The 26060-nt window shown below is 40.5% G+C and overlaps 2 protein-coding genes across 6 annotated transcripts in view; both read right to left on the bottom strand.

Moving 5' to 3' along the window:
• The window catches only part of GGACT (gamma-glutamylamine cyclotransferase), a 34315-nt gene extending 25273 nt beyond the window's left edge, over positions 1-9042 (bottom strand). Inside the window, exons 1-3 of one of the 3 annotated variants that reach the window (XM_064504374.1) lie at positions 8965-9005; positions 704-742; positions 51-150 (exon numbers count right to left, since the gene is read on the bottom strand). In XM_064504374.1, coding sequence (XP_064360444.1) covers positions 51-105 — 55 coding nt within the window. In that variant the 5' untranslated portion in view covers positions 106-150; positions 704-742; positions 8965-9005. Of the gene's footprint in view, positions 1-50; positions 151-703; positions 743-8964 lie in introns of all 3 variants that reach the window. The other 2 variants (XM_064504380.1, XM_026121614.2) reach the window with 2 other exon arrangements.
• A 2508-nt stretch (positions 9043-11550) lies between these two features.
• The window catches only part of TMTC4 (transmembrane O-mannosyltransferase targeting cadherins 4), a 52916-nt gene continuing 38406 nt past the window's right edge, over positions 11551-26060 (bottom strand). For all 3 annotated transcript variants that reach the window (XM_026121609.2, XM_026121610.2, XM_064504344.1), the window contains 7 exons: positions 22810-22889; positions 22532-22639; positions 22269-22410; positions 21481-21595; positions 20873-20985; positions 15093-15162; positions 11551-14580 (listed from right to left, as the gene is read on the bottom strand). In XM_026121609.2, the coding sequence (XP_025977394.1) occupies positions 14429-14580; positions 15093-15162; positions 20873-20985; positions 21481-21595; positions 22269-22410; positions 22532-22639; positions 22810-22889 (780 nt within the window). In that variant the 3' untranslated portion in view covers positions 11551-14428. The remainder of the gene's footprint in view (positions 14581-15092; positions 15163-20872; positions 20986-21480; positions 21596-22268; positions 22411-22531; positions 22640-22809; positions 22890-26060) is intronic.

Below are 26060 nucleotides of genomic sequence, written 5' to 3'. Positions count from 1 at the left end.
AAGACAATGAACAACTGAATGGCCAAGATTGAGCTATCCAACCTACGTACTTGAAAATACCTTCCTTCTAGCAGAACTGTGTAACACAAGGTACATGTAGATCATGGTCTGCAGAATCTAGGAACAGCAGCCGCTTGAATCTCACAGGACCTAGGGAACCAAATTAAGTTATTTATGGGCAAAATATATATGTATGAATATATATAGTATCCAGATATGAATGAATATTCATATTAGCCATCTGAAGACAGTTTCACTATGGATTTGGATTACTATTCCAATTCTGCAGAGACCTATGCGCATGCTCAATTTTTTTAAACTAAGTATTTAAACTGTGCTTTCAGCAGGAGTGGTCTCAGCATATCAAGCTAAGCACATACCACAAGCTTTTCAGTATCTGAAATATATAAGGGAAAAACTCTTCAGATTGCCCCACCTTGCAGAACAACAGAAGTAGCTATATATTCCCCATACACTGAAGTTATCACTTTTGAAGGGGGAACCAGTGGTCACAGTGGACCTTTTAGTGCCTGTGATGCAGGAAAACACAGCAGAGGTAGAGGCTGATGCCCAGGATACAGAGAGATACAAGAAAAGAATTGTAGATGAGTCTAGATCAGTAGCAAAAAATACTTCGGAAAAAAGAGATGCCCTTTATAGTATTATTACAAAATACTATTTGAATTGTCCATGATATTATTACCTGAAATTATCTTAATGCCATCAGGTACTCCTGAAACTCCTGGAAAATATCATAAGTAAACAGTGAGAGTTTTATACCTGTGATGGGAAATGAGCATTTGCCTATGTCTCCTTCCTCATTAATTGGAAAGCTAAAATCCTAACTGTTGCTGGAGAACCAGGACTTTGCCCAGCGTGGAGCACAGCGCTCAAGATGATGCTGGGATCTATGTTTCTTCTAACATATCACAGAATCACAGAATGGTTGAGGCTGGAAGAAGCTCTGGAGATCATCTAGTCCAACCCCCCTGCTCAAGCAGGGTCACCTAGAGCATGTTGCCCAGGACCCTGTCCAGACAACTTCTGAATATCTCCAAGGATAGAGACTCCACAACCTCTCTGGACAACCTCTTCCAGTGCTCAGTCACTCTCACAGTCAAAAAGCTTTTCCTCACGTTCAGGCGGAACTTCCTCTGCTTCAGTTTGTGCCTGTTGCTTCTCATTGTAGTGCTGGGCACCACTGAAAAGAGTCTGGCCCCATCCTCTTGACACTCTCCCTTCAGATACTTATACATAGTGGTAAGATCCCTCCCTCAGTCTTCTCTTTGCCAGGCTGAACAGGCCCAGCTCTCTCAGCCTTTCCTCATAGGAGAGATGCTCCAGTCCCCTAAGCATCTTTGGAGCCCTACGCTGGACTCGCTCCAGTAGCTCCATGTCTCTCTCATACTGGGAAGCCCAGAAGTGGACACAGTACTCCAGATGCAGCCTCACCAGGGCTGAGAAGAGCAGGAGGATCACCTCCCTCGACCTGCTGGCAACACTCTGCCTAATGCAACCCAGGATACCATTGGCCTTCTTGGCCACAAGGGCACATTGCTGGCTCATGGTCAAATTGCTGTTTCACCAGGACCCCAAGGTCCTTCTCTGCAGAGCTGCTTTCCAGCAGGTCAGCCCCCAGCCTGTCCTGGTGCATGGGCTTATTGCTCCCCAGCGGCAGGACTCTGCACTTGCCTTTGTTGAACTTCATGAGGTTCCTCTCTGCCCATCTCTCCAGCCTGTCCAGGTCCCTCTGAATGGCAGCACAGCCCTGTGGGCTGTGTATCGGCTACTCCTCCTAGTTTTGTATCTTCTACAAACTTGCTGAGGGTGCACTCTGTCCCTTTATCCAGGTCATTGATGAATAAGTTGAACAATACTGGAGCCAGTATTGACTGACCCCTGGAGGACACTGCTAGATACAGGCCTCCAACTAGACTTTGTGCTACTGATCACAACCTGCTGATATCCCAATAATCTACCTCCTGCATCTGTATCTTAAAACTCACAAATCCATTGCTGGACAGAGAAAGCAGCACTGCCAGTTAGGGTGGAGAGAACAGAAGAGGCTGTTAGGTCTGCCTCTAGTCTTCCTTTCCCCCAAGGCTATGGAAGAAAGCAAGGAATGATTAAACAGCGCAAAAGAAAACCTGCCTCAAGCATACACACTGCAAAACAAGCAGGAAGATCTAGAGCTATGTGTGCAGTCTCAGACCTGTAGCATCATTAGAATAACCGAGATGTTGTGGGGACAGCTCACATGGCTGGAGTGCTGCAATGGACAGGTATAAGCTCTTCAGCAAAGACAGGAAGGGAAGATGGGGAGGGGAATTGCCTTCTATTTGACCAGATGTATGAAACTCTTCTCTGGGATGGGAGACAGGCTAGTTGAGAGCCTGTGAGTCATGATCAGAGGAGAGGCCGGGAAGAGTGACATGATCATGGGGGTCTGTTACAGACCACCTGAACAGCACTGAAGTACCTGAAGTCTTCTTTAAAGAACTCAAGGAAGCCTCTGGATCACAGACCTTGGTTCTTTACCCATCCCGAAATCTGTTGGAAAGGCAACATGGCAGGACAAAAGCAATTCAGGATATTTCTGGAGGTCATTAGGGAAAATTTCTTGATACAGACACTGAACAGGCCAACCAGGGGTGACACACAACCAGATCTGCCATTCATTAAAAAGGGAAACTTTCGGGGGATGTGATAATCACTGGTAGCCTTGGCTGCAGTGACCTGTAGTGGAGTTTCAAGATGCTAAGGAGAGTGAGGAGTGCAAGTAGCAGAGTACAGACCCTGGATATCAGGAGGCTTTGGCTTATTTGGGGAACTGGTAGGTGGGATCCTTCCTCCCATGGCAGGCAGCTCTGAAGGCCAAAGGAGCTCAGGAAACCTGGCAGTTCTTTAAGGACAGCATCCTCCAAGCACAATAACAGTTCATCTCCATATTCAGGAAAAGCAAACACATAAGGAGACTGGCCTGGCAAAGCAGGGAAATCATGACAGAGCTTCAATGCAAAAGGGTAACATACAGGTGGTGGAAGCACTGACAAGCTACAAAGGAGTTTAGGAACATTGTCTAGCCATGTAGAGATGGTGTTAGAAAAGCCAAAACCAAACCTTTCCTTGACATTTGCAAGGGATATCAGGAGCAATAAGAGCATTGACTGCTGTATTAATAGTAAAAAGCTGAGTAAGGAAAACCTGGTCCTAGTCCTGAATGGGGAGGATGAATTTCTGACAGCAGATACAAATAAGGCTGAGAAACTCAGTCTCATCTTTGCTTCAGTTTTCACCACCAACACCCCTCAAGCCTCTGTGTTTAGAGGCAGTGTTCAAGGGGAGAATGACCAGCAGTGGATGAGGATCAAGTCAGGGATTACTGAGGAGAGCTCAAGCCATAGGAATCCATGGGATCAGAGAGGCAGCATCCAAGGCTGCCAAGAGAGGTGACCAATGTCATAGCGAGACTGCTCCTGATCATCTCTGAAAGGCTGCTGAAATCAGAGGAGATCTCCAATGACTGCAGAGAGTCGGATGTTGCACCCATCTTCAAAAAAGGCCAAAAGGATGATCTGGGGAACTACAGGCAGATCAGCCTCACTTTGGCCCCTCAGGAAATCATGGAACAAATCCTCTTGGAGCACATTTCTGGGCACATAAAGAAGACAGTGGTGACTAGGAGCAGCTAGCATGAATTAATCAATGGTAAATCATGCCTGACCAACCTGACTGCCTTCTATGATAAAAACAACTGTCCATTGCTTTTCCCTCGTGCACAAAGACATCATTTACTTGACTTTAGCAAGGCTTTTGACACCACCTGCCACAGTATTCTTCTACCCTAGACAGGACATTCTGGTCTGGTGGGTGGACAACTGGTTGGATGGCCAGGCTCAGAAGGCTGTGGTTAATAGGCTGGTGACAGGCGGAGTACTGCAGCAGGTTGGTACTTGAACCTGTCCTGTTTAGCAGTTTATCAATGACCTGAACAAGGTGATGGAGCATACTCTTGTCAAGTTTGCAGATGACACCCCACTGGAGGAGGGGACCACTCGATATGCTCAAGGGCATGGCTGCCACCAGAGGTGACCTAGATGGACAGAAGGAATGGGCCAGCAGGAACCTTGTGAAACTCAAAGACAAATGCAGAGTTCTGTACCTGGAATGGACCAGCCCCTGAAATGATACAGTCTGGGGACCTACTGGCTGTGGAGCAGCTCTGTGGAAAAGAGCTCGGGGTCTTGGCAAACAGTGAGCGGAACATGAGCCAGCAGCATGCTCTGGCAGCAATGAAGGCAACAACATCCTGGGCTGTATTAACAACATTAATAATCATTAAGGAAATGTTTAAACTGCTTTACTTGCCACTTTTTATACCACACCTAGAATAAGGCATCCAGTTTTAGGCCCCCCAATACGAGGAAAACATTGATATACTGAAGGGGGTGGGCCACCAAGATGGTCAAAAGCACCTGCCCTGTGAGGAGCGACTCTGAAAACGGGGCTTGATCAATCTGGAAAAAGAGAGCTTTGTGGGTACCTAACAGCAGCCTTCCCATACCTATGGGGAGGTTATCCAGAAGATGCGGCTAGGCTTTTTACAGTGGTGCATGGCTGGAAGATGAGGTAACAGACAAACTGAAACAAGAGAGGCTCCGACTTGATAAAGGAAACATTTTTTCATGAAGGTAACAGTCAAGCATTGGAGCAAGCTGTCCAGAAAGGTTGTGCTGTCTCCATCCTTGGAGGTCTTCAAGGCCCAACGGATAAAGCCCAGAGACAGTGAGTGAAAATGAAAAAAAGTGAACAAGTGAGAGAGATTTATAATTACTCTGGTATTATTTGACATTGTCAATAATACTGTATAATTAATACTATTCGGAAGGCTGAAGCCTGGCACGGATGGAAAGATCTCCCTCACAGCTATAGTGGAAACACACAGGCAGCACTGGAAAAAGGTAATGCTTTAGGGAAGGGATGAGGAAAAGCTAATCCATACGGCCAAGCACTTCTGTCAGGAATGTCATTAATATACAGATAATTCAAACTGTTAGTAAAAGACACAAGAGTAATTACAGTAATAAATTTTGGGGAAATAGGTGGTTGCATAGATAATTCCAAAGGAAAAGAGGTGTCTTATAAGATAGGCAATAAAAAAATGACAATTATAGTCAAAGTGTTTTCTCAAGGTGTTAAAAGCAAATAACTGACACACAGGAAAAAAAAGACAATGGCCGAGAATCTTAATGTCACAGGCATTTTTGAAACCTAATGCAATGTTAAATCAATAGAATGTTATATTGCCTTTGCACGGTCTGTCCTTTAACATTAATTGGTTTGTAGGAATGAGGAAAACATAGCTGTATCTGAGATGGTCCATAAAAACTAATTAAACTTTTGGAGAGAAGAACAGTAAAATTCTATATGGCTACAGATTTTGATTTAAGAACAGTAATTTGCTACTGCTTGCAGTATATTTTTTATAAGAAAAAGTATTAAGCACACTCTTAAAAGAGAGAAAGAGAGAGAGAGAGAGAGAGAGAAAGAATGAGAGAGAGAGCAAGAGAAAGAATATGAAATGGGTATTACATTTGCAAACTCAACAGCATGACTGTGTCCGCACATTCCCCTTATGCCATATTAAGTTATCCACGTAATATCTGTTTTCTTTGAAAGAATGCTGAGAAAAAATATTTTGCAGGGTGGAAAAAGAAAGGTAGCATCTGTCCATACAGAAAATTTATCCTAGCATAGCAGGTGTTCTCTGCTTAACCAGCTCATGTCACTTAAAATGTCATGCAAGTTCCACATTCAATTCTACCTAAAGCATGGGAGATGAAAATTATTTGGCTAGATTCGAGTTCAAAGAGCACATGCTTTAGAGCTTGAGAAACACACAGCAAGACATGAATAGCAATAGGAAGAAAAAAGTACATTTCTTCAAACAAATGGTGACATAGAAATGAGAGTGAGGTATGTTTTTGCTACAAACAAGAACTATTAATGCTGTTTATGATTACAAAGAAAAATAATTTGCCAGTCCATCAGAAAGTAAAAGTGTAGCAGAGCTAGCAGCAGAAGGCAAATGCCACACACACTTCTGAAAGCTCAGTGACTTACTTCAGTTCACTACATCTTCATGCCTGCACCTACACTCACAAATTTAAAATGTAGATGAGGCAGTCATGCAACCTCGCTTCTTGTAAGTTCCATAACAAGAACAACCAGTAACAATATAATAACAGAATACAATAGCAGAAGCAGAACAGGAAAAATTTGTGGTTACATCAGTAATCAGACGTTAGTCATTTTCAAGAGGAAAAGTCTTCTGAAAGACACAGATTACTATACGGAGTCATGAAAACATATACACCAAGAAACATTGGTTGGAAGGAACCTTTGAAGGTCATCTAGCCCAACCTTCCCCTCAGAGCAGGACTAACGGCAACACTAGACAACACTTCTTCAAGTGAAGAGGCTGTGCTCAATCTAACAGTGGGTGGGAGCAACAGCAAGATGTCAGATGCAACAACAGTCCTGGTGTGTGCTCAGTACTCTCCGGAGGCATCTGACTTTCCAGGTCAGAGATCAGCTAATGAAAGAATGAATACACATACAATCATTTCTAAAGGATAAAAAGCAGATATTGCAGTAAATAAAGTATTCAAACAGTATTTCTACCTTCAATGGATATCAGGAAAGGATCAGTAAAAAATTCTTATCACACATATAAAGTGACTGTAAAAAATTATAAGTAACAGACATGACAGATATTGATAACATGACACATTTTTTTTCTGTGATCAAGCAAAATTTTGTTGAATATTCCAGTGGTCTCAAAGCAAACTCACGAACAGAATCAAAGAAACTCACTTGGAAAGATGATGCATAATGTTGCAACAATTTGAAAAATGAGGTGTAAACTGCCAGCAAGAACTCAAACAAAATGAAGTACTTACTACAAATATCAGTTACTTAATATTTGACAGCAATAGGATTCAGATTCCAATACACTAGGCAACATATCAGAAGTCTGTTTTTTTGTTTAGTATGTAACACCCTTCAGAATTCGGGTTTAGAGTAGACAGCGACAGAAATGTTTGTTCTGTTTAGCTTTCACTTACGAATAGCAATAGTATGCATAATACACTTTCATTACACAACATGTTAACTTTCATTTGGTTTTGACATCTTAGATCAAGAGAGAGGAGATTAGTAGTAGCTGAGAATACATACACAATATAGATTTGTCTATTTTTTAAAGCATTTCTCAGGAGGAGAGGAGAAGAAAGAAGGAAATAAGGCCATTTTCATGCAGATACAGTAAATATAAAGCCTCTTTTAATGGACTATGAAAATTTTCACACTATGAAAATTTTAAGTGTCAGGAAACAGCTTCTCAAAGGTTGACTAGCTGCTTAAACATTAAACTAGAGCACATATAAAACAGGTCCACTCTTCACAAAGCCCTACACAAAACACAACTTGGTTGTGAAAATATTTATAGTTGTGCCACTGTAAGTTAAGCTCTATGTAAGTTACTGCCTTGATATTTTCAAATCATGACAGAAATTACAGGACTAGCAAATTTAAAAAAGTCCTGAAGTCAAAAAATGAGAAAGTTAAATGTTTAGAGTCAATACGGATACAGATAAATCACCTCTAAGATGGAAAAGCAGGAAAAATACAGTATAGTCAAATGAAGTACTCAAGAGGCTAGCAACGGTAAAAAGTTATCTTTTAGTAAACAAAAATCCAATTTCAGCAATGTAAGCAAAAAGATTAACGCTTTGAAGTGCTATCTTGTAAGGATACTGGTATCAATTGTCACAGATTCTTTTCATTTTCTGATGCAATCATTTCCTTTTTGTTCTCCCTCTGTTTAGGTATGTTCTCTTCAAATACACTTCATTAATCCTTACAAGGTAAAGGTAGTTTACCACGACTAATATTTGGATCATAATAAACCCTTCTGTTTTCAGGACACGCTAGGAATTTGAATACTAGGAGACTATCAGGCTGCTCCCCACCTCGGCCCATCAGTACATTTTCAAATTCAGAGTAACAGATTGCTTTGCCATTAATTAGGTTGCGTTACTGAGGCAAAAAGCTTTCGGCGATGCAGCTTTCTCCGTGAGACTGAAGCAGTTTCGACCTGCCCGGCTGTGCAGTGCCACAGGCAGCCTGGACGTGGGGCGGGAGGCTCCCCTGGGGGAGCAGAGGCCGAACAGTGCCTCGTAGGGGCGCTCTCCTGGCCCACATAGCGGGGACCAGAGCGGTCTCGGCAGCCCACAGGCTGCAGCACCACCGGCCGCGGAGAGCCGCCGGCGGGGACGGCACAGCAGCGCTGCCCCACGGGGACAGCTCAGGAGATGGCCGGCAAGGCGGAGGGCGGGGGGAGGAGGTCGTTGACCAGCCCCTCTATTTAAAAAGAGGCATTTCTCCCCGCAGAGAGCCAGCAGCGGTCCCCTCAGCAGCTGCCCCACCGCGAAGAGGCCGCAGGTGAACCTGCAGCGCCTGGCCAGCTCAGGCAGCGGCCGCCCCGGCCAACGGCTCCCTCAGCGCGCGACCGCCCCCTCCAGCAGCGCCATGGGAACGCCCCGGCCAACGGCCGCCCCAGCCAACGGCTGCCCCAGCGCGCGCCCGGCCCCCACCCCGCCCCCCGAGGCTCCGCCCGCCCAGGGCCGCCCTCCCTGCAGCTCATTGGCTCCGCGGCGGCGTCACCGGGGGCGGGGAGGGGCGTGCAGAGAGGCTCAAGCGTCCCGCCCCAGCGCGGGGGGCCCGCGGGCCGTAGGCGCCGCCGACGCGCGCGCCGCGCCAGTCACGCGCTGGCCACTCGAGCGGCCAGGCGCGGCCCGGTGGCGTCACGTGGCCGCGGGGCGGGCCGCGCCCTGCCCTGCCCTGCCCTTCGGCGACGGGGTCCTAGCGCGCGCCGCGCCGGGCGCCCCTCGCGACACTCACTCGCCAGCGCTGCCGCTGCCTCCAGCGTCTTCGCTTCCGGCTGTGGCCCGCCTCCGTCTGTGCCGCTCGGGGCGCCTCTCAGGGGAGTAGGCGGGGGGGCGGAGCCTGCGGGGGGCAGCCGCGTTGCTAGGGGCGGGGCGGCCCCGCGGGAGGGGGGGGATCGGCCCCGAGCGCTTAAAGGGGCCGCGTCGCCGGAAGCGGGGGGCGGTTACTTTCCAGACTGCCGCAGCGGGTACGAATGCCGGCAGCAGGTTCGGTTCGTAGAGAATTTGATACAGGATTTGGTTTCGAGCGTGCTGAAGCGCAGGTGTTGAAGTCCTGGCGGTGCCCCGGGGCTTGGTGCTCCTCTCGCTTTGCTACGCCGTCGGAGCCGCCGCACGAGCGCCCCGCAGCGCGGGTCTGCGGAGGTCTCTCTGCTTTTTTGCGAAGCACAGTGAAATCACAGCCGTGAGCTGTGCCATGCTGTCGCCCTGTTATTGTGTAAACATACATTTAACATTCCCTAGAGCGTATTCTAACCACCATACTAATGAATATACTGCTAGAGGAGTAAGGGATAAGATGCCCTTATGCTCTCTTTGAAGCCAGTTTGAGCAACTAAGTATTCATCTAGAGCACGTGAGTGCCACTTTGTAGCCTGATGATTAGGACAGCAAGTAGTAATTAAGTTCCAGTCCATCCTCCTTAACTAGTCAAGTAAATTGAAAGTTGGGTTGCCTCTCCTATGGACTATTCCTTTTCTTACCTAATTAGCAGTTACTAATTCCATTCCAGCTCAAAAGCAGCGTTGGAGTGCTCACAGGTTGAAGCAGTATCTCTTAGGAGAGTTCTCCACTTGTTTTTATATCATTTATTTTTTAAGCTTGAAACTAGTTGGGTATTCCACCATTTTCCTCAAGTGCTGCTTTTTTATTTAGGCATAAGTGTTCAAGCACAGATACATTTGTGTGGAATCTAGACTTTGGGCTGTCAAGCCAGTGGGGAAGGATGTCTTCCTGTATCACAATACTCATCTACCGTGCCCATTAGATTTTGTTCCTAGCTTGTAGTAATACAGTTCAGTTTATAGCTGAAAAAAAATGCTACAAAAAAAAAATTATCACAATTAAAATCTATGCAAAAAGATAGCAAAATGCAGATATATATTATTATATGGCTCCATTACAAATGTATTTGCTTCTTGCTCAGTTGAAATGCAATAAACTGGAATGTACCATTTACAATCTAAATGATTACTGCTACATTAAAAATACATTCAATTCAGCAAATACAAGCTACCAATTTCAGTATCTGTAGGATTTTTTGTTAAAAAAATACTTTTTTACACAAAATCTGAACCACTGGACAGGTATCATCACTGACACACTGGACACCCATGCCACAATACTGCAGTGCAGCTTTCTAATACAAAGGTAATCAGTCCTCCAGTGCTCAATAGCCCTAGCAGCTATGCACATCTACTTCTTCAGAGTGGATGTACAGTCCTATTTCCTTAAAACAAAGGTTCCATATTGTTGTGTTTATAGCATTACAGCTATGCAAAACCACTTCACATTATTATAGAGCCCAGCACAGTCAAAAGCTGCCATTACTAGTAGTGCTTGCTGCTTATGAGGGTACACAATGAAACCAAAAGTTTGGTTACCTCTGCTTTTACATCACAAAAATTTGACCATATGATCTCACCTTTGTTTCTAGCAAATTTTAGTATTTTGGAGTTAAACGTGCCCTCCTAAACTCACATTTGGCAGGGACTTACCAAAAGCTCTGGAAACAAGCACTGTTCAACGGAAGGGCCAAGTCAAGTCTCACATGGGAATCTACATGTCATGATAGGTATGTAATCCTACCTATATTCACTTGAAATCTGAAGCACAAGCAGGAACGAGCAGCTAAATATTGTACATGATGTCTCACATCCCAGAGATGTTTCCTTTAGGAGATGAATCATGTTTCAGAGTACCTACTATGGAGAAGCTAGGATAAAGAGCTCAGGTGTAGATACCTGAAGTGTGGAGGAAACAGTTTCCACTTAATAGGCCCAATATTTTAAACAAAAAATTCAAATAGTATTGAAGATCTTTATTTCTTAGTGTTCATATATGCACATTTGTTCCCCACTCCCTCACATTTCCAAGTTTAAATTCTAAGTATGAAATTAAATAAGGGAAACGTTATGTGCTTGACACTGGCGTAGACATGAGAGAAACATACAGTTAGGGAACAGTTAAGTTTGGGGAGTTTTCGGTAAAAAGTGACTGTTATCCACAGTATTCGTTGTGAACATTTTTCTGACTCCATTTTGAGCACTGAATCATTCTGTATTTCTCTCCTTAGAACAAGCAGGCTTTGAAAAAAAAAATGTATCCATGTTTCTACAGAATCACACAGGTCAGCAGATAAAGATGGAACTTTAGTCTTCCATAATTAGCAATGGTGGAAAATCCATCACATTGGAAAGACAGACTATGTGTATAACAATGGTTACATATAAAACTACTTTTTCTACATCTTTCTCTCTTTCAGGTTATGTGTTCTGCACTACTGCAGGAGTCAGTTATGAGGTATGAAAGAACAAGCAAAACATTAATTTATTAACATTTTAATAAAACTCACTATTATTTGCATGCTCAAAATATTTGTGAAAATAAAGTAAAAAAATATTTAGTGTTCTTGAAAGTCATATGGAAAATTTTTATTAAAAAAGCAGTCATCTTTGTTGTTTGTTTTGAATCCAAACATGCCTCAACATTATGCTCAGCCATAAGTATATCCTTATTACCATTGTACAAATAATCACATTGAATTTCTATAGCGCTAAAAAATGACATAAAACAACCCCCCCCCCCCCAAATTACATGATAGGTAGCCAGATAACTAATCAAGAAGAGATCATGTTGTACATATTGAAGAGTAAACAGCATTTTCAAATGCCAACAAAGTGTCTAATTTTTTGGCCTATCTCCTCCATCTAAAACTCTTGAGTAGGAGGACAAATTGATTTCCATAGAAGAATTCCTTTGATTCATAATAAGCTAGAGAGAATTCATACATACATACATAATATTGATCTACTGGATTTCTGTAAAGCTAACATGACAGGCAACAGGGACAACTATACATACGAACTCCATGATGAGAATAATAATTTAAAATATCTCATACTGCAAATATACAAAGACGACCTGATATCATTTAAAACATTTATTTCCTGCTAGAAAGTAACTCAGCTAACAAGCTCCCAGCTCTTTAATACTTCAAGACTGAAGTAGCTAAGTGTTCTCTACATCAGATGTGTACTGGGCTATGTATAGAAAGCCTTCAAAACCAGCAACTCGTACTGAAGGGTGTATCTATTTCAGCATGTTTGAGATTCATAAGGTGGTACTGACTGAACTATGATGATTTTCAGAAGCTGACGAGTCATACTGGTGCAGCATTCTGCTGGATCAGTATGGATACTCTTGAAGAGCACGACAAAGGCATTCTGAAACTAGTTTCTGAAAATTTTGTTCCAGAAACCAGAAGAAACAAACAATTGCATCAACTCAGTACCCTGTATGAACTAATTAGTCCTGCTGAGAAACAGGGTTTATTAGCATGAGTGAAGCGCTGAATTAACACAAATGCATACCTCTGGTGCCTCAACTAAAATAAGTATGGCAACATACTGTGCCATTTAATCATACCAATTCATTTAAAGCCAAATCTGTGGACAGCACCACACTGCTACAGTCTTGCTGGCTAGAGTTATAGATAGCCTGGGAAGAGTATTACATTAAAATAGTTGTACTACTTGTAGTACTCAGAGTAGCTGCATCAGAGGATATCTGGGTAGTTGTGCAGTACTGCACTGTGCTCTGCAGACACACTTGGTTCTTGACACAACACTCATTCCCAAAAATCAAAAAGTAGAGTATTGTAGATTCAAAACACAGTGTGGATGTAGACTGTTTACATGGTGGTCAGATGATAAGGTCACATGACATGCTGTTCTATGGCAGGCATTTCCCTAACATTTTGCATGGCTCCACACATAGATGAGTAGTATATGAAGAACATTCCACAATCTCCTATACAATAATCATTGGACAAATTAGGAAAGCTGCAATTACTGCATTGACCAATTTCTTCCTATGGGGAAAAAACAAACCAACACAGGAATATGAAAAGAGAGGTAAAGTTCCTCAGTTTTCCCATTCTATAGCAATCTTCCAATCTTAAAAAATAAAACAGAAAAGTGAAAAAAAAATACGGGAATATTTCCTGAATCAGGAATGTAAATATTAGCACAAGACAAACAACTCTGGACAGCCACAGTTTAAACCTGTATCAAAGCACATTCGGAAAACTGTAAAAATGGATAACATCTCTGAATCATCCCACATCACAGTGTGATCAGTTTACACATTAACAGATATGCCTCTTTAACTGCTACTTCAGCAAATCCGTGAGCAAAGGTGAATCAGAGTTCCTTCCAGATTATGCATCAACAGCCAAGGCCAGGTTCTCTGCCCCGTTACTTCTTCACAGAAAATTTTCTTTATTCACCAACAATATAGCAGCAGCAAAGTTCTCAACTAGAAAGCACTGCAATGCCTTAGAACACAAGGATTAACTCCTGTATCAGTAAACAATTTAGATCACCAGCTTGCCAGAAGAGCTAAAGCAATTCTGACTTCTTGCCAAAAGTCTCTGTGCTAGATGAGGCTGCCTCTCAGAACAGAATACGGGCAACTCCTCTATCACATTGCCCCTCTTTCTCTTCCTTTTGCTGCTTGCTAATCTCTCTCTCTTAATCTTGCAGTATTTTCTCTACTTGAGGATACCTCAGCAGTAAACAGGATGACAGGCCTTTTATGGCCACTGGTCTCATTTACACCTGTATGAATCCTACACTCCAAAGGGTGGAGCCAGAAGCAAGAACAAGGGCATAACTCAAATTACAAGTGTAGACTCGTGTGCCAGAGAGAATCTGTTCTTCCAGAATATCATTGGCTCTGCAGCACTGGCAGTAGAAAGCAGTAATAAAACTGAAGTGGACAAACACTATTCACACCTGAAGAGATCAGGTTTTAAATAGGAAAGTGTACTTTTTTTCAGAATCACTTTCAGAAATAAAACTGCCTTTTGATATTCATCCTGCTACTAAAAAATCAGGGGAAGATTTCAAATTACAAATGAAAGCAAATATTGCTATTTATTCACAACCGTGAAATTCCATCTGCATTACTTTCACATAACTATATAAATGTTTTAAGAGACTTTAAAGGCAGTCTGAAAGCAAAAAAGAAAAGATCTCCCAAACTCCAGCTGAAATGTTAGAATCTGTAAGAGCATTCAAGTGTGCATTGCTGGTATTGTCGTAACGTCTAAGAAACACTGACTGAATCCCTTGCATGGTCAAAAGTAGCCATGTTACATTAATAGTAAACAGCATGCACTGACAACCTGAAAATAAAAATCATGCTTCGCCTTTCTTTTGCAGTTGTTCCAGTTTTCTTCTTAAGAGGTTGTAGTTTTCCTTGGTCCCCGGTGCCATAGGATCGAGCTTCAGAGAGACTTCATAGTGCTTCTTTGCTAAGTCAAGATTTCCCCAGCGATGATAAAGCACAGCTGGAACATCAATGAGGAGTTTCATTAGCAATATTGTTGAATAATGTGCAATCTTGCCAATCACTTGGAAAACAACATTAATGCATTTGTTTCCTCTGAGGGTCTCTTTTGGTGGCACAGTAGCTGCTTGTTCTGTTGCCAAATGCAGGAGCAAAGCCTGGGAGCAGAACTGGCATGGGAATGATGAAGGAATGAATTACATTGTAGCCACAAATGGCAGTTCTTATCTGGTGAGCTCATGGCGGGTTACAAGCAGAGCATAAATGAACCAATTTGCAGCCACTGAAGTGCAGCTACCTCTGGGCTGGATTGTGCAGCCCTCTTGATCTGTCATATCGCGTGACAGCTTTTCTGGTTTAGTGCCCTGTTCTCTTGCTGGCAGTTTTTCTAGAAAATAAAACAGAAATCTGCCCAGCAGGAAGAAGTCTCAAAAGATTGCTTTTTCTTTTTAAAACACAATGAATATGAAGCAAACAAACAATACAGCTGATAAGAGTTAGAAAGGCTCTTACCCAAATTACCATGATAACTGGCAGCATTTGGATTGGCTTTAATTGCCTTGAGGAACAAAGCTTCCGATTCCTGAATAATTTAGAAGAACAAGTCAACAGGACAGACTACTCTTGTAGTACATAAAATAATACAAAATGTACCCAAATTTATAACTAAGAAGTAGACAACAAAATCCCAAAATACTATGCCATATCTATATGGTACCACAATATACATACTGCAAGCCTGCCTGATCCTGTGGCTCAGGTGGCTTCGGCCTCCAGAAAACAATGATAATGATACAGATATGTACCACATTTTCACAGGCTCCTACTATTTTTTTTTCACATAGCTATAATACTTTCAAACATTACATGCTGAAGTTTCCCCTACTTATTCAATCAAGATAAGCATAGTATAATTCAATATCTTAGCAAAATGCTTTAGAAATTTTTGACACCCTTCCCTTTAAAACAATTTTTACCATTTAGAATGGGAGCATTCCAGTAAAGCCATCTAAACCTGATGCTTGGACATGGCTCTTAATGAAAAACAGTGAGTGCCTGTTATTTAAAAATGAAACCAACTGAAATATTCCTTACATTTCTCACAAGCTATCTATTCCATATTCCCACTTGCAGTATGTACTCTTAGGACTGTTGATGCCTGAGTACTTCTTGGAAAAGTTGAAGTCCCTCACCAGATATTCAGCAGTACAATTTACCGCTAAAGGTACTCTCTAATTCAGACGTTTTTATTTTCCTAGGCTAGCTGCCAATACAAGACTTTGGTTCCAGAGCATACTTCCTGTAGCAGTTTAAAAAGATACAAAAGAAACCCCAATACAAACAGACCATGTTTACTAGCCTACATGCAAGTTTAGATATTTTAGAAAGGCAATTTTACACAGTTTATATGCTATGCTGTGTTTTAGGGAAAGTGGCACATTTAGTTTCAGTGCAAATGACCTGGAGATAAAATTACTGCAGAGTGGTAGATTCCTGTTCTAAAGCACATACTTACTGTCTAAGGCATGTCAGGAAAAGCCTTTCAAATTGTTCTGTGTGCTAAGCCTTTACTACTTATGTCAGCAAAACAAAATAGAGGCTCCACTGAAAAAGAAAAGCTGTCAGCCAGATTTTTGGTTCCACACATTCTCATGTGGAGGATGAAATAAGACTCTGTTAGAGTTCCCTCAGGTGACAAGAACAAGTTTTTGATGTCAAGATTAACAACTTAGAGTGACAGAGTCTCCAAGCATGTCCAAATTCCAAACCAAAGCCCATGCTCCTTTCAGACATTGCGGAGGAGAGCTGAGGCCTCCACTCTCAGGCCAAGACAGACTGATGCAAATGTGCCTTCATCTTCTCAGGACAAGGAAATTACAATCCCTAGGGTTCCAGACAAATCCATTAGTGGGACCTCCAGTTTCAGGAGAGGGAATATTTGGATAGGCATGAACATGGGAAATGTCTGGAAATTCACAGAGTATGTGACTTCATAGTGCAAGTTTAAGCATTCCTTTTCCCTCGCATAAGCAGCAGCTCCAGCATTCTCATATCCAGACTATTAATGACCCTGGTTGCATTGGTCCCTGTTGGGACTAATTAATGTTTAATGTCTTCATTAATGACTTGGAAGACAGAACAGAGTGTACTCTCAGCAACTTCACAGATGTCACCTACTTGGAGGGAACAGTCAATATGCTGGAGAACAGGGCTGCTATTCAAAGGGACTCGGACATGCTGGAGAAAGGGGCTGGTGGGAATCTCATGAAATTCAACAAAAGTAAATGCAAAGTCCTGCATCTGGGATGGGATAGCCCATTCAACAGTACAGCCTGGGGGATGACTGTCTAGGAAGCAGCTCTGCAGAAATGGATGTGGTGTGCTTGGTGGACAACAAATTGAATAAGAGTCAGCAGCGTGCCCTCACAACAAAAAAAGCCAACCACATCCTTGGCTGTATTAGTGCAGTCAGCAGATCCAGGTAAGTGATACTTCCCATTTGGTTGGCACTTGTGAGACCACATCTGGAATACTGTGTCCAGTTTTGGGCTCCCCGTACAAGGACATACTGGTGTAAGCCCAGCAGAGGGACATGGAGATGGTCAGGGACTGGAGCAGATGACATACAAGGACAGGCTGAGAAAACTTGATGTCCTCAGCTTTCAAAAATGGAGATAAGGAGAGATCTTATTTGCTGTCTACAACTACCTGATCAAAGGATCAGAAGAAGAGAAATGGAAGAGAGTGAGATAATGAAGCCAAGGTTTTCTCACATGTACACAGTGACAGGATAAGACACAACAGACACAAGGTGATATACAGGAAATTCCATCTGGATAAAAGTAATTTTTTTAACCATGAGGGTGGTTCAACACTGGAAGAAATTTCCCATGAAAGTTTCAGAATCTCACCCTTTAGGTGTTCAAGACTCAACTGCACACAGCTTTGAGCAAGCTGATCTAGTTAGGCCTGCTTCAGGCATTGGGTTGGGCTAGATGACATCTGGAAGTCCCTTGCAATCTAAATTATTCTATGATTCTAACTCAGTCACCTGAGAGACATCCTGAGACCTAACATTTGGCAGGCCAACAAGTGCTGCAAGTTAACCTTCTCTTTACATGCAGCCATCCAAGCCGCCAAATCAGGAGCGGACTGGCACTTCAAAACATGGAGTAGTCACAAGTCCCACAAAGTTCTAATTTTTCCATTGCAAATTCTGACATTTTAGTCTAAGTAAATCTCTGCTTTCTTCACGGTGAAGGTTAACAGCAGTTAAAGTGAAAAATGTGCTATCCAGTTAATTCAGTCTTACGGCTAACTGTTGCCACCTACACAAAGTAGGAGCAGCTAATGTATGGACTCATCCCTCCGCTGCTCAAGTATGATGGGCCAACATGCGCAATGCTTTCCCAGAAAACATAATGAAATATATGCTCAGAGCTGTCTCCCATTACCATACATCTTCAGCCACATACTGAAAACATTTTTACTACCACTGCTTTGCTCAGCAGCTAGTAGAAGCATACTGCCTGATTAAAGGCTATTTACGGTGCATCACATTCATATTACTGTAGATATATGGAGTAAATATACATTTCAGTACAATCAGTAATATTTCAAACTGCTCTACCTTGCCAAATCTTTAAATTAAGTGTTCTTAGGAAACCTGCACACTGTATATAGGCTTTAGGAAAGCACACTGCATTCCATCTGCTGCCAGGGCCACAGTGCAAAACTAAAGTCTGGCTTTATTTCAAATACAAAAAATGCTAAATAGTGCCAATTTTTTATATTTCGTACAGAAAAAGCAGGGATGTATGCGTAACAAAAATACAGCATACATATTTCAAAGAACTAAAGATAGCTTGTTTCTTTTTTCACTGCAACAAGAACATATATTTAAATAAGAAATCTTGTTGGTATAACAGATGTTAATTAAAAAAACAAAACAGTAACACTAAAACAGCTCACCCTTTATGAGCTTTTGTTTCTGAAACAATAAATCATTCATGAATAGATACAAACAGAAATCTTAAAGGCTTGGGGTTTTTTTGTTACTTAGGAAAACCACCTTCTGCTGAAAATCAGCACATTTGAAACTGAAGGAGAATATTGCTTACTTCTTGCAAGGAAACCGCTCATAGTAAACTCAATGTCTTTTAAAATAAGAAGGAAGAAAAAAAAAAGCAAGTCTTGCTTTATGGCAACAAATCCAATATAGTAACAATTTTTATACAGACACATAACAAGTAACGTAATAAATTAAATGCCTGAGGTTAGAAAACACAGAGACAGCCAGGCAGCCGCCTGGCAATTACTTCCACCGCTGTGATGCTTTCCTTCTCCTCCTATGCACACTCCATAAAAATCCTTGAAGGGCCATCCGCTTCTGTATTTACATGTTGAGGGGTTGTACAAGAAATCTGCATCTCCCATGCTTTCTATTGTCATTTACCATTTTCTCAGCTAAAAAACTCTAGGCCATGCAAAATACAGCTGCTAAGGTGCTAAGGTCATTGCTTTCCACCTAAGTGATATCAGTCCACTTTCCAAATCCCTTAATTTACTCTCCCTATTCCAACCTATCAGTTTTAAATTACTAGTTAAGTTTGTTTTGCCCTACACAAATCTACCACTCCCCATTGAACATACAAGACTCCCTTTTGCTCCCTGCTTTCCCTGGGCTCTGCTGCTCCTTCCGCTTTACTCAGGATGCTGACTTCAAAGCTTCATTTTCTCCTACCATGATTTCCACTTTGTCTCCAATGCATTCCCCTGCAGCATACTGACCTTCCAGAGTTGTCCATCAAAATCACTACATCCTTTTTTTTATTTTTTAAATCCTCTAAGGCAGACTTATTTCTTCAACGCTTGGAAAAAGTTTTCTTGCCAATTTTCTACCTTTTTTTCCTCCTTATTCCATTAGAAGTGTTCTTTAGTATGTCAGGCTGCATATTATTCTTGCTAAATAACTATACAATCCCCCATTCTTTCACACTCATGACTCACCAAAATAATTCTAGCAATTAACTCCTCCATAATCTTATTCCTTATACATTCTGAATGTTAATTTGCATCCTTCTGGAACTTGGTTAAAGTAACCTCCTAAAAATATATTTTATAGCAGTCTCAGGTGGGGAGAGAAGAGAAATAGAGTGCACAAAAATACCAGTCAATCCAGAGAAACAGTAACGTGTCTAACAACATCACCAACACAAACAAGAGCAAACGTTGTACTATCACAGGCCCTGGCTTCACATGCGGACAGGTCATCATTCCATAGCTGAACCGGACTTTGGAAAAAAATTTAAGTCAACACAGTAATTGGTGGAAAAACGTATATTCTATTCTGCAAGTTCTAACATCACAAAATCTTCTCACTTTTTATATACTGAGGATGTTCCTTCAATGCTGCTAACATTACCACATATCAAAAAGCCATAGTTCAGTAAATGATGTTTTTCTGAGGAATACTAAAAATGCTCTCGATTATTAATTTGCCTTATCACTTATAAATGTCAGTGACTTTGTAGTCAATTAAAACAACTAATTATATTAACAGTACATGATTTATTCTCTGTCAACTCACACAACTCCTTTGGCCAAAAAAAGGCCTCTCTCATCTGTTGCATTACATTTACTACTTGTAAATACAAGTAGTTAATGTCAAAGTACCACTTGCTAGCTGGTTATCTGTATCCAAAAGAAAGTTCAATACACTGTTCTATGCATGGACTTCTTGTAATACTCTGGGATCCCCCAAATATTCCTATCCTTGATCTGGGATTAGTGAGTCTGTAATATCTCTATTTTAGCTCGCTTATGAGGTAAAGAGGCTAGAATTCATTCTGGCTAATAGTAAACTTTGCTTTCTTTACATACAAAAAGCACAAGAACGAGCACAAAACTGCACATCTAATTTTAGATCCTGCACCAAGGCCTTTAAATCAGATGTGGTTCACTATACAGGCAACGAAGCAAGGTAAGACCCTAACTGCCCTCTAGCGTGCCTAAGAGCCTATTTCTCTCTACTGACCGCTGACATAGTTTAGGTAGCTACACTCCTAATACAAGCACCTAAAGTTAGGTGGGATGAATCTAGGCCAGAGTCACACAGCAATTCTGTGACAGAAATGGGCATTGAAACCTGATTATCTAAGGCACAGTCCACAATGGCTTCCTCAAACAGTTTCTATAGAAACTCACAAAGAGTTTACTACATATATATAACACTGAGCATATATATGTACTATATATATTAAAAAAACACTCAGAAAGCTCTAGTTACCTACCTTATATTTCTGTGATTTCCCCAATACATTTGCCAATGAAAACATAAGGGAATGATCATTCGGTATTAATTCCAGGGCCTCTCTTCCAACTGCTTCTGCTTGAGCTAGATTGCCTGGGAGCCCATACAGTAGAAAAAGAGAAGGCATCTTTAACACAGTTTATATTAGTTACTTCTTATACTGTAAGCAAGCACATATGTCACATGAATTGCATGCAGTTCTAATGAAAACCAGCTAGCAGACACAAATATAATGCCCTGCAGTACAAGACATCTAAAATAAACCCATACTTTTTGTTTTCAACAGATAACACTTTCATAAGAACAACAAAGTACAGACCAAAAAATTACTACTTTTGGTCTGTAACACAAACATGCTTGGACAATGATGGTATTTCAAACAAGGAACAGCAATTCAACCTCCAGGCTTGATTTTAAGTGATACTTTAAAACTATTGTGTCAGAAGGTATTCTAATATTTATAGACAATTTCGTAGTAGTTAAGGAGGCAAAAGTCCTTTTAGATTAAAAAAAAAAAAAAAAAAAGATAAAGCTTTGAGTTTTGCAAAACACTGAATTATTCATTAAAACATTCAAATGGATTTATACCTGTGTTATCAAGCAATATAATCATATTGTTCCAAGCCAAACTATGCTCTGGTTTCAGAACTGTAGCATTCCTCCATGCATTCAATGCATCTATATGGCGATTCAAATCTGCATACTAAGAAGAAAGAAACCCCAGAAATTTCACCCTGATTTGCTTTACTTTCCTATCATACACTGAAGACAGTAAAGAGTTATTATCTATCTCATTCAATTCTAGTAGAATTTGTTTTTACAGGCAAAAATAAGAAATTTCAAAAGAATACTAGAATAGTATGTAAAGTAGACTACTATATATTCATTTTATATTTTCCACTGCTTTTCTCTGGGAGCTAGGCTTGTTTTCAAATATATGTGTATCAATGGTATGGGGAAGAAAACCAGCATGCAATTCAGAATCTAAACAAGAGAGTAAGTAAATATTTAATACAAATATTTCCAAGAATCTAGACTGAATTTTTTTGGTATAGTTCCACTACCTAGCAATTTGTTGAAACACACCAGTAAGTGTAAAATAGAAAACCTAATACTGAGAAATAATTAACAATAATCTCTTGAACAAAAGAATATAATCCATATTTTTGTTTATGCATCTTTATATTTAAAAGTAGGAGTAACAAATTGGTGTGGAAAGAAGTTTTCTGGGAAAGCAATAGGAAAAGCTATAGAAAATGTGAAACCACCCTCAAATGTCAATGAAACAAACTGGAACAACTGTCAGCATTTAACAATACAGCAGAATTATATATAAACACAAATGTTACACCTATCATTTATTCAGAACTACTTACCAGCCTTCCTAAATTATAGTAACAATCGGGATATTTTTTCCTGTGTTTAATTGCTGTCCAGTAGCTTTGCTCTGCCTCTTCAAACCTTCTTAAACTGTTCTGTACTATTCCCAGATTCATCCATGCAGCAGCAAAATCAGGTCTAGGTAATTTGGAAGAAAAAAAAAAAAGGCAGGACAGCTGAGCATTTGGAACACAAGATCCTATTGTACCTTTTCTGTTCAGTTGGTGCAAAACACTGCTTAGCATTGTTCTAAACATACTGTATTTGTACAGCTAAGGACAGCAACTCCTCTGCTTCTTGGAGCTCATTTCTTTCTTTCAGAATATTTCCAAGGTTGTTCATGGCATGTACATATTTAGGATTCAACCTAAAATTTGAAATTTAAGAGATTATTATTTATAGGAAACATATTACTGTATGCAAATTATTAGCTCTGCAACACTGCAGAACATGCAAATGAAAACCTAAGCTTTTTCTCCATGTGAAACATTAAAGTTAATTTAGGATAGTTCAGTAGAGCAGTAAAAATCCTATTACCTTACAGCTTCTCTGTAGTATTTGATTGCAGCACTTTGATTTCCTTTGTCAGCCAAGTTTTTGCCAACATTGTAGTGCACCTGAAAACACAGGTCAACACTTCACCAGATGCCATATAGTCAGATATTCTGTAGGGCCAAGTTGCTAAAAATTCTTACTCCAAATAGATAGAGCCACTATTTGTCTCATTCACTACTGTCTTATGTTACAAGTAGATACACACAATGAAGATAGCAAAACAAAATCTGAGAAATACATTAACAATTCAAGATACCTGTTCTAGCTAGTTAAAGAAAGATTATCCACTTCCAGATATTATAAATGCAGTCACCACACTTTCCACAAGACTGTTCCTTATAGTGAGACCTCCTGCCCTTTATTTCATTTGTCAGATGAGCAAGAGAAAGGCTGATTCAATCAAACCGATCTTAGCAGAAGAAAGACTACAGCAATTTAAATGTGATTAAACTTTGCTTTCACTATAGAATAAGCCTGAAGAAATTCAGCATAAACAGAAAAACTAAGCTCCATTTAAAAAAACAGAAAACAAAAAACAACTCTTATTGTCTTGGCTTAAGACTGCATCAAACACCATTTCTGAAAAAAAAATTAATGGGCATGGCAACACGGAGATCTTGCCTACTAAAAATGCAGAAAGAAGTAAGGATTCAGCTCTTTAGTGTATAACTAGAGAGGAACAGGCACCATTTGAACTTGAGACAAGGACTAGACAAGAATTTCAGAATAAATCCGAGTTGGAAGACATCTCAAATGCTACCTTAAGACTACTGCCAGAAGACTACATTATCTAATCAAAGGAAGACCCAAGTTCAGAAATGTGACAGCAGTATTATGAGTACTTATTCATGAAAATAGACTTCTCAGCAACTGAATCAGAACTACATCTTTAAACTACCTTAGTATTTCAAATCAATTGTGTACACTTCAACCAAAACAAACACACACTGAAATTTCTTTCATATTTTTAAAATCTACACACAATTATGCTTAAATCTAATTGCTATAGTATATGACTGTGACAATGCAGTAACACACTATGAACACTTTTCACACTTTCTAGAATGAGTGAAAAAATAGTTTCACTGGATTTAGAGACACAGCAAAGATGCTATAAGGCTTACTAAGCATACATAGAAGCAGTTCTTCAGCTGCTTATGGTGGTCTGCAAGATATAAAATAACATGCAAATTCAGTGTCCCATAAAGGTAGTTCTAACACAGCTTCCAAGAAAAAAAAATCTTGAAGCTTCCTTTGTACATACGTAAAAACATAACAAATTACATGCCAAGAAGCAACAGAATGGTATGTTTATATCCAGCACAGTCATTCCTAAAGACCACTTGATCACAAGAAGAAAATAGAATTGCATTGTTTTTCCCAAGCATCATTAATGTAAAGCGATGCATCCTAAAAGATGTTTCCTAGGACTCAACACTACTTTTATAGTTCCTCCAGAAATTTTTCAGCCTCTTACAATACCATTCTTACCAATTTGATTGCTCTAATTATATATGCTGAAATTTACAATCTCAGATGTATTCAGGGCAAATTAGGCTATCAAACTTTGTTGTGTTTCCAGATAAAAGAAAAATCACGGCAAAACAGAAAAAAATAAAGATTTTACTCAATAATGCATATTAGCTGTTAAACTATTTGACTTCACATTTCAGGATCAAGATAAACCTGATTCAATTTCTTTCTCTAAGAAGTCGTTTTTTCAAAAGTCATAAGCATTCCCAAAGGAAGAAATTTAATTAAAGACTGGAGACAGACCGTATGAGGAAAACTGTGTATACACAAACCACTCACTCTCTCAAATGCAAGTTTCAGCAGTCTTCTGTTAGGAAACAGTCACCATTCCACTTTCAGATTCTGTTTTTTTCAGTTTCTCAAAACATGGAACTTTTATGCCCATTTCTGTCTCAAATGCAGCAGAGAAAAGAATATTTTTCTCATGCAAACAGAACTGCACAGACTGCAGAAACGTGATAGATATCAATTCTCTCAAATCAAAGCATGAAATTAAACATTATCTGTATATGCACATTTTGTGAACTTAACTAAAAAGACAAACTATAGTGTATTAAAACTATTTAAAGAAACTACAGTTTATTAAAACAGATATTTTTCTCTGAATGGTACTTTCCTTCTGTCCTCAGGTATAGCTTCCATGTGAAAGAAAACTGTTTCTATACAATGCTCCTTAAAATGAAGTGTTCCTTCCCCATACGTAGTTTTCCCTAATTTCCTTTCAAGTGAAGTTAGTATGGTGGTGAGAGAGGGACGGATCAGAAGAAAAACTAAACCAAGAAACCCCCCCTCCCTCCCCCATAAATCACCAATGACTAAAACAGCTTTCAGACTGATTTACAACAGATATGCAGTAACACCCTGTTTTTAAGGACAGAGTCAGCAAAGTGCTCCTAGACATACATAGCCATTTGAAAGGTGCAGGTTACCTTTTCCGTACAGCCATTCCTCTCACTTCTTTGGCCATTACACAGAGATGCCAAGATCAGCCTTCTGCTTTACTCTGGGTGCCTCCCAAAAACCAGGGTTATAATAATCTATGTTCTCTGCTAAGCGCAAGGCTGTATTTCTCCCTGACCTCTCCTGTGGCGTCTGTCTGCACAACATGGGGGCCAAGTACATTCTATACACAGTGGGTAGGAAGAATCTGGCCTTTAAAAATAAGGGGCTAGAGTGACATTTTAAATTTAGTCCCTAGAGACACAGTTCTTCCAAACTGGAAGAGAGGAATTATCCTTTCCTCATTAAACATTCAGGAGCAGACATAGCATTTCACTATTAAATCAGTATTAAAGACAGATATTAACTGGAAACGACATATTGTGTTATGCCCACATGCTCCTCTGTCACTCTTAAACAGGTAATTACTTTACAGTAATAGCTTTAAAAGGAATATTTCTCAAGGCTGCATAACAACACAGAATTCTCTACAACCAGAGCAATTAGGAAAAAGTAACATAGTAAAAATACTCTAGGATAGAACCTAGTTAACCTGAACAGGTATGTCTTATCTAAAGTTAACATAGCCATAGCACCATACACTAGACAAAAAGCTGGCTCTGTGTACTTGCCTGTTTACAATACATCAATGTGTCTAAGAAGGCAGTTTTAAAACCTCAGTCACAAAGGCCGTATATTATTCCATGTTAGATAGACACAGTGCTTAAGTAATGTTTGCGCGTACATTTAAATGAGGAAGG

Source organism: Dromaius novaehollandiae, chromosome 1 (genome assembly GCF_036370855.1).
Source record: "Dromaius novaehollandiae isolate bDroNov1 chromosome 1, bDroNov1.hap1, whole genome shotgun sequence".
In the NCBI taxonomy this organism is placed as follows: Eukaryota; Metazoa; Chordata; class Aves; order Casuariiformes; family Dromaiidae; genus Dromaius; species Dromaius novaehollandiae.
This window is presented reverse-complemented; position numbering and strand designations above follow the sequence as displayed.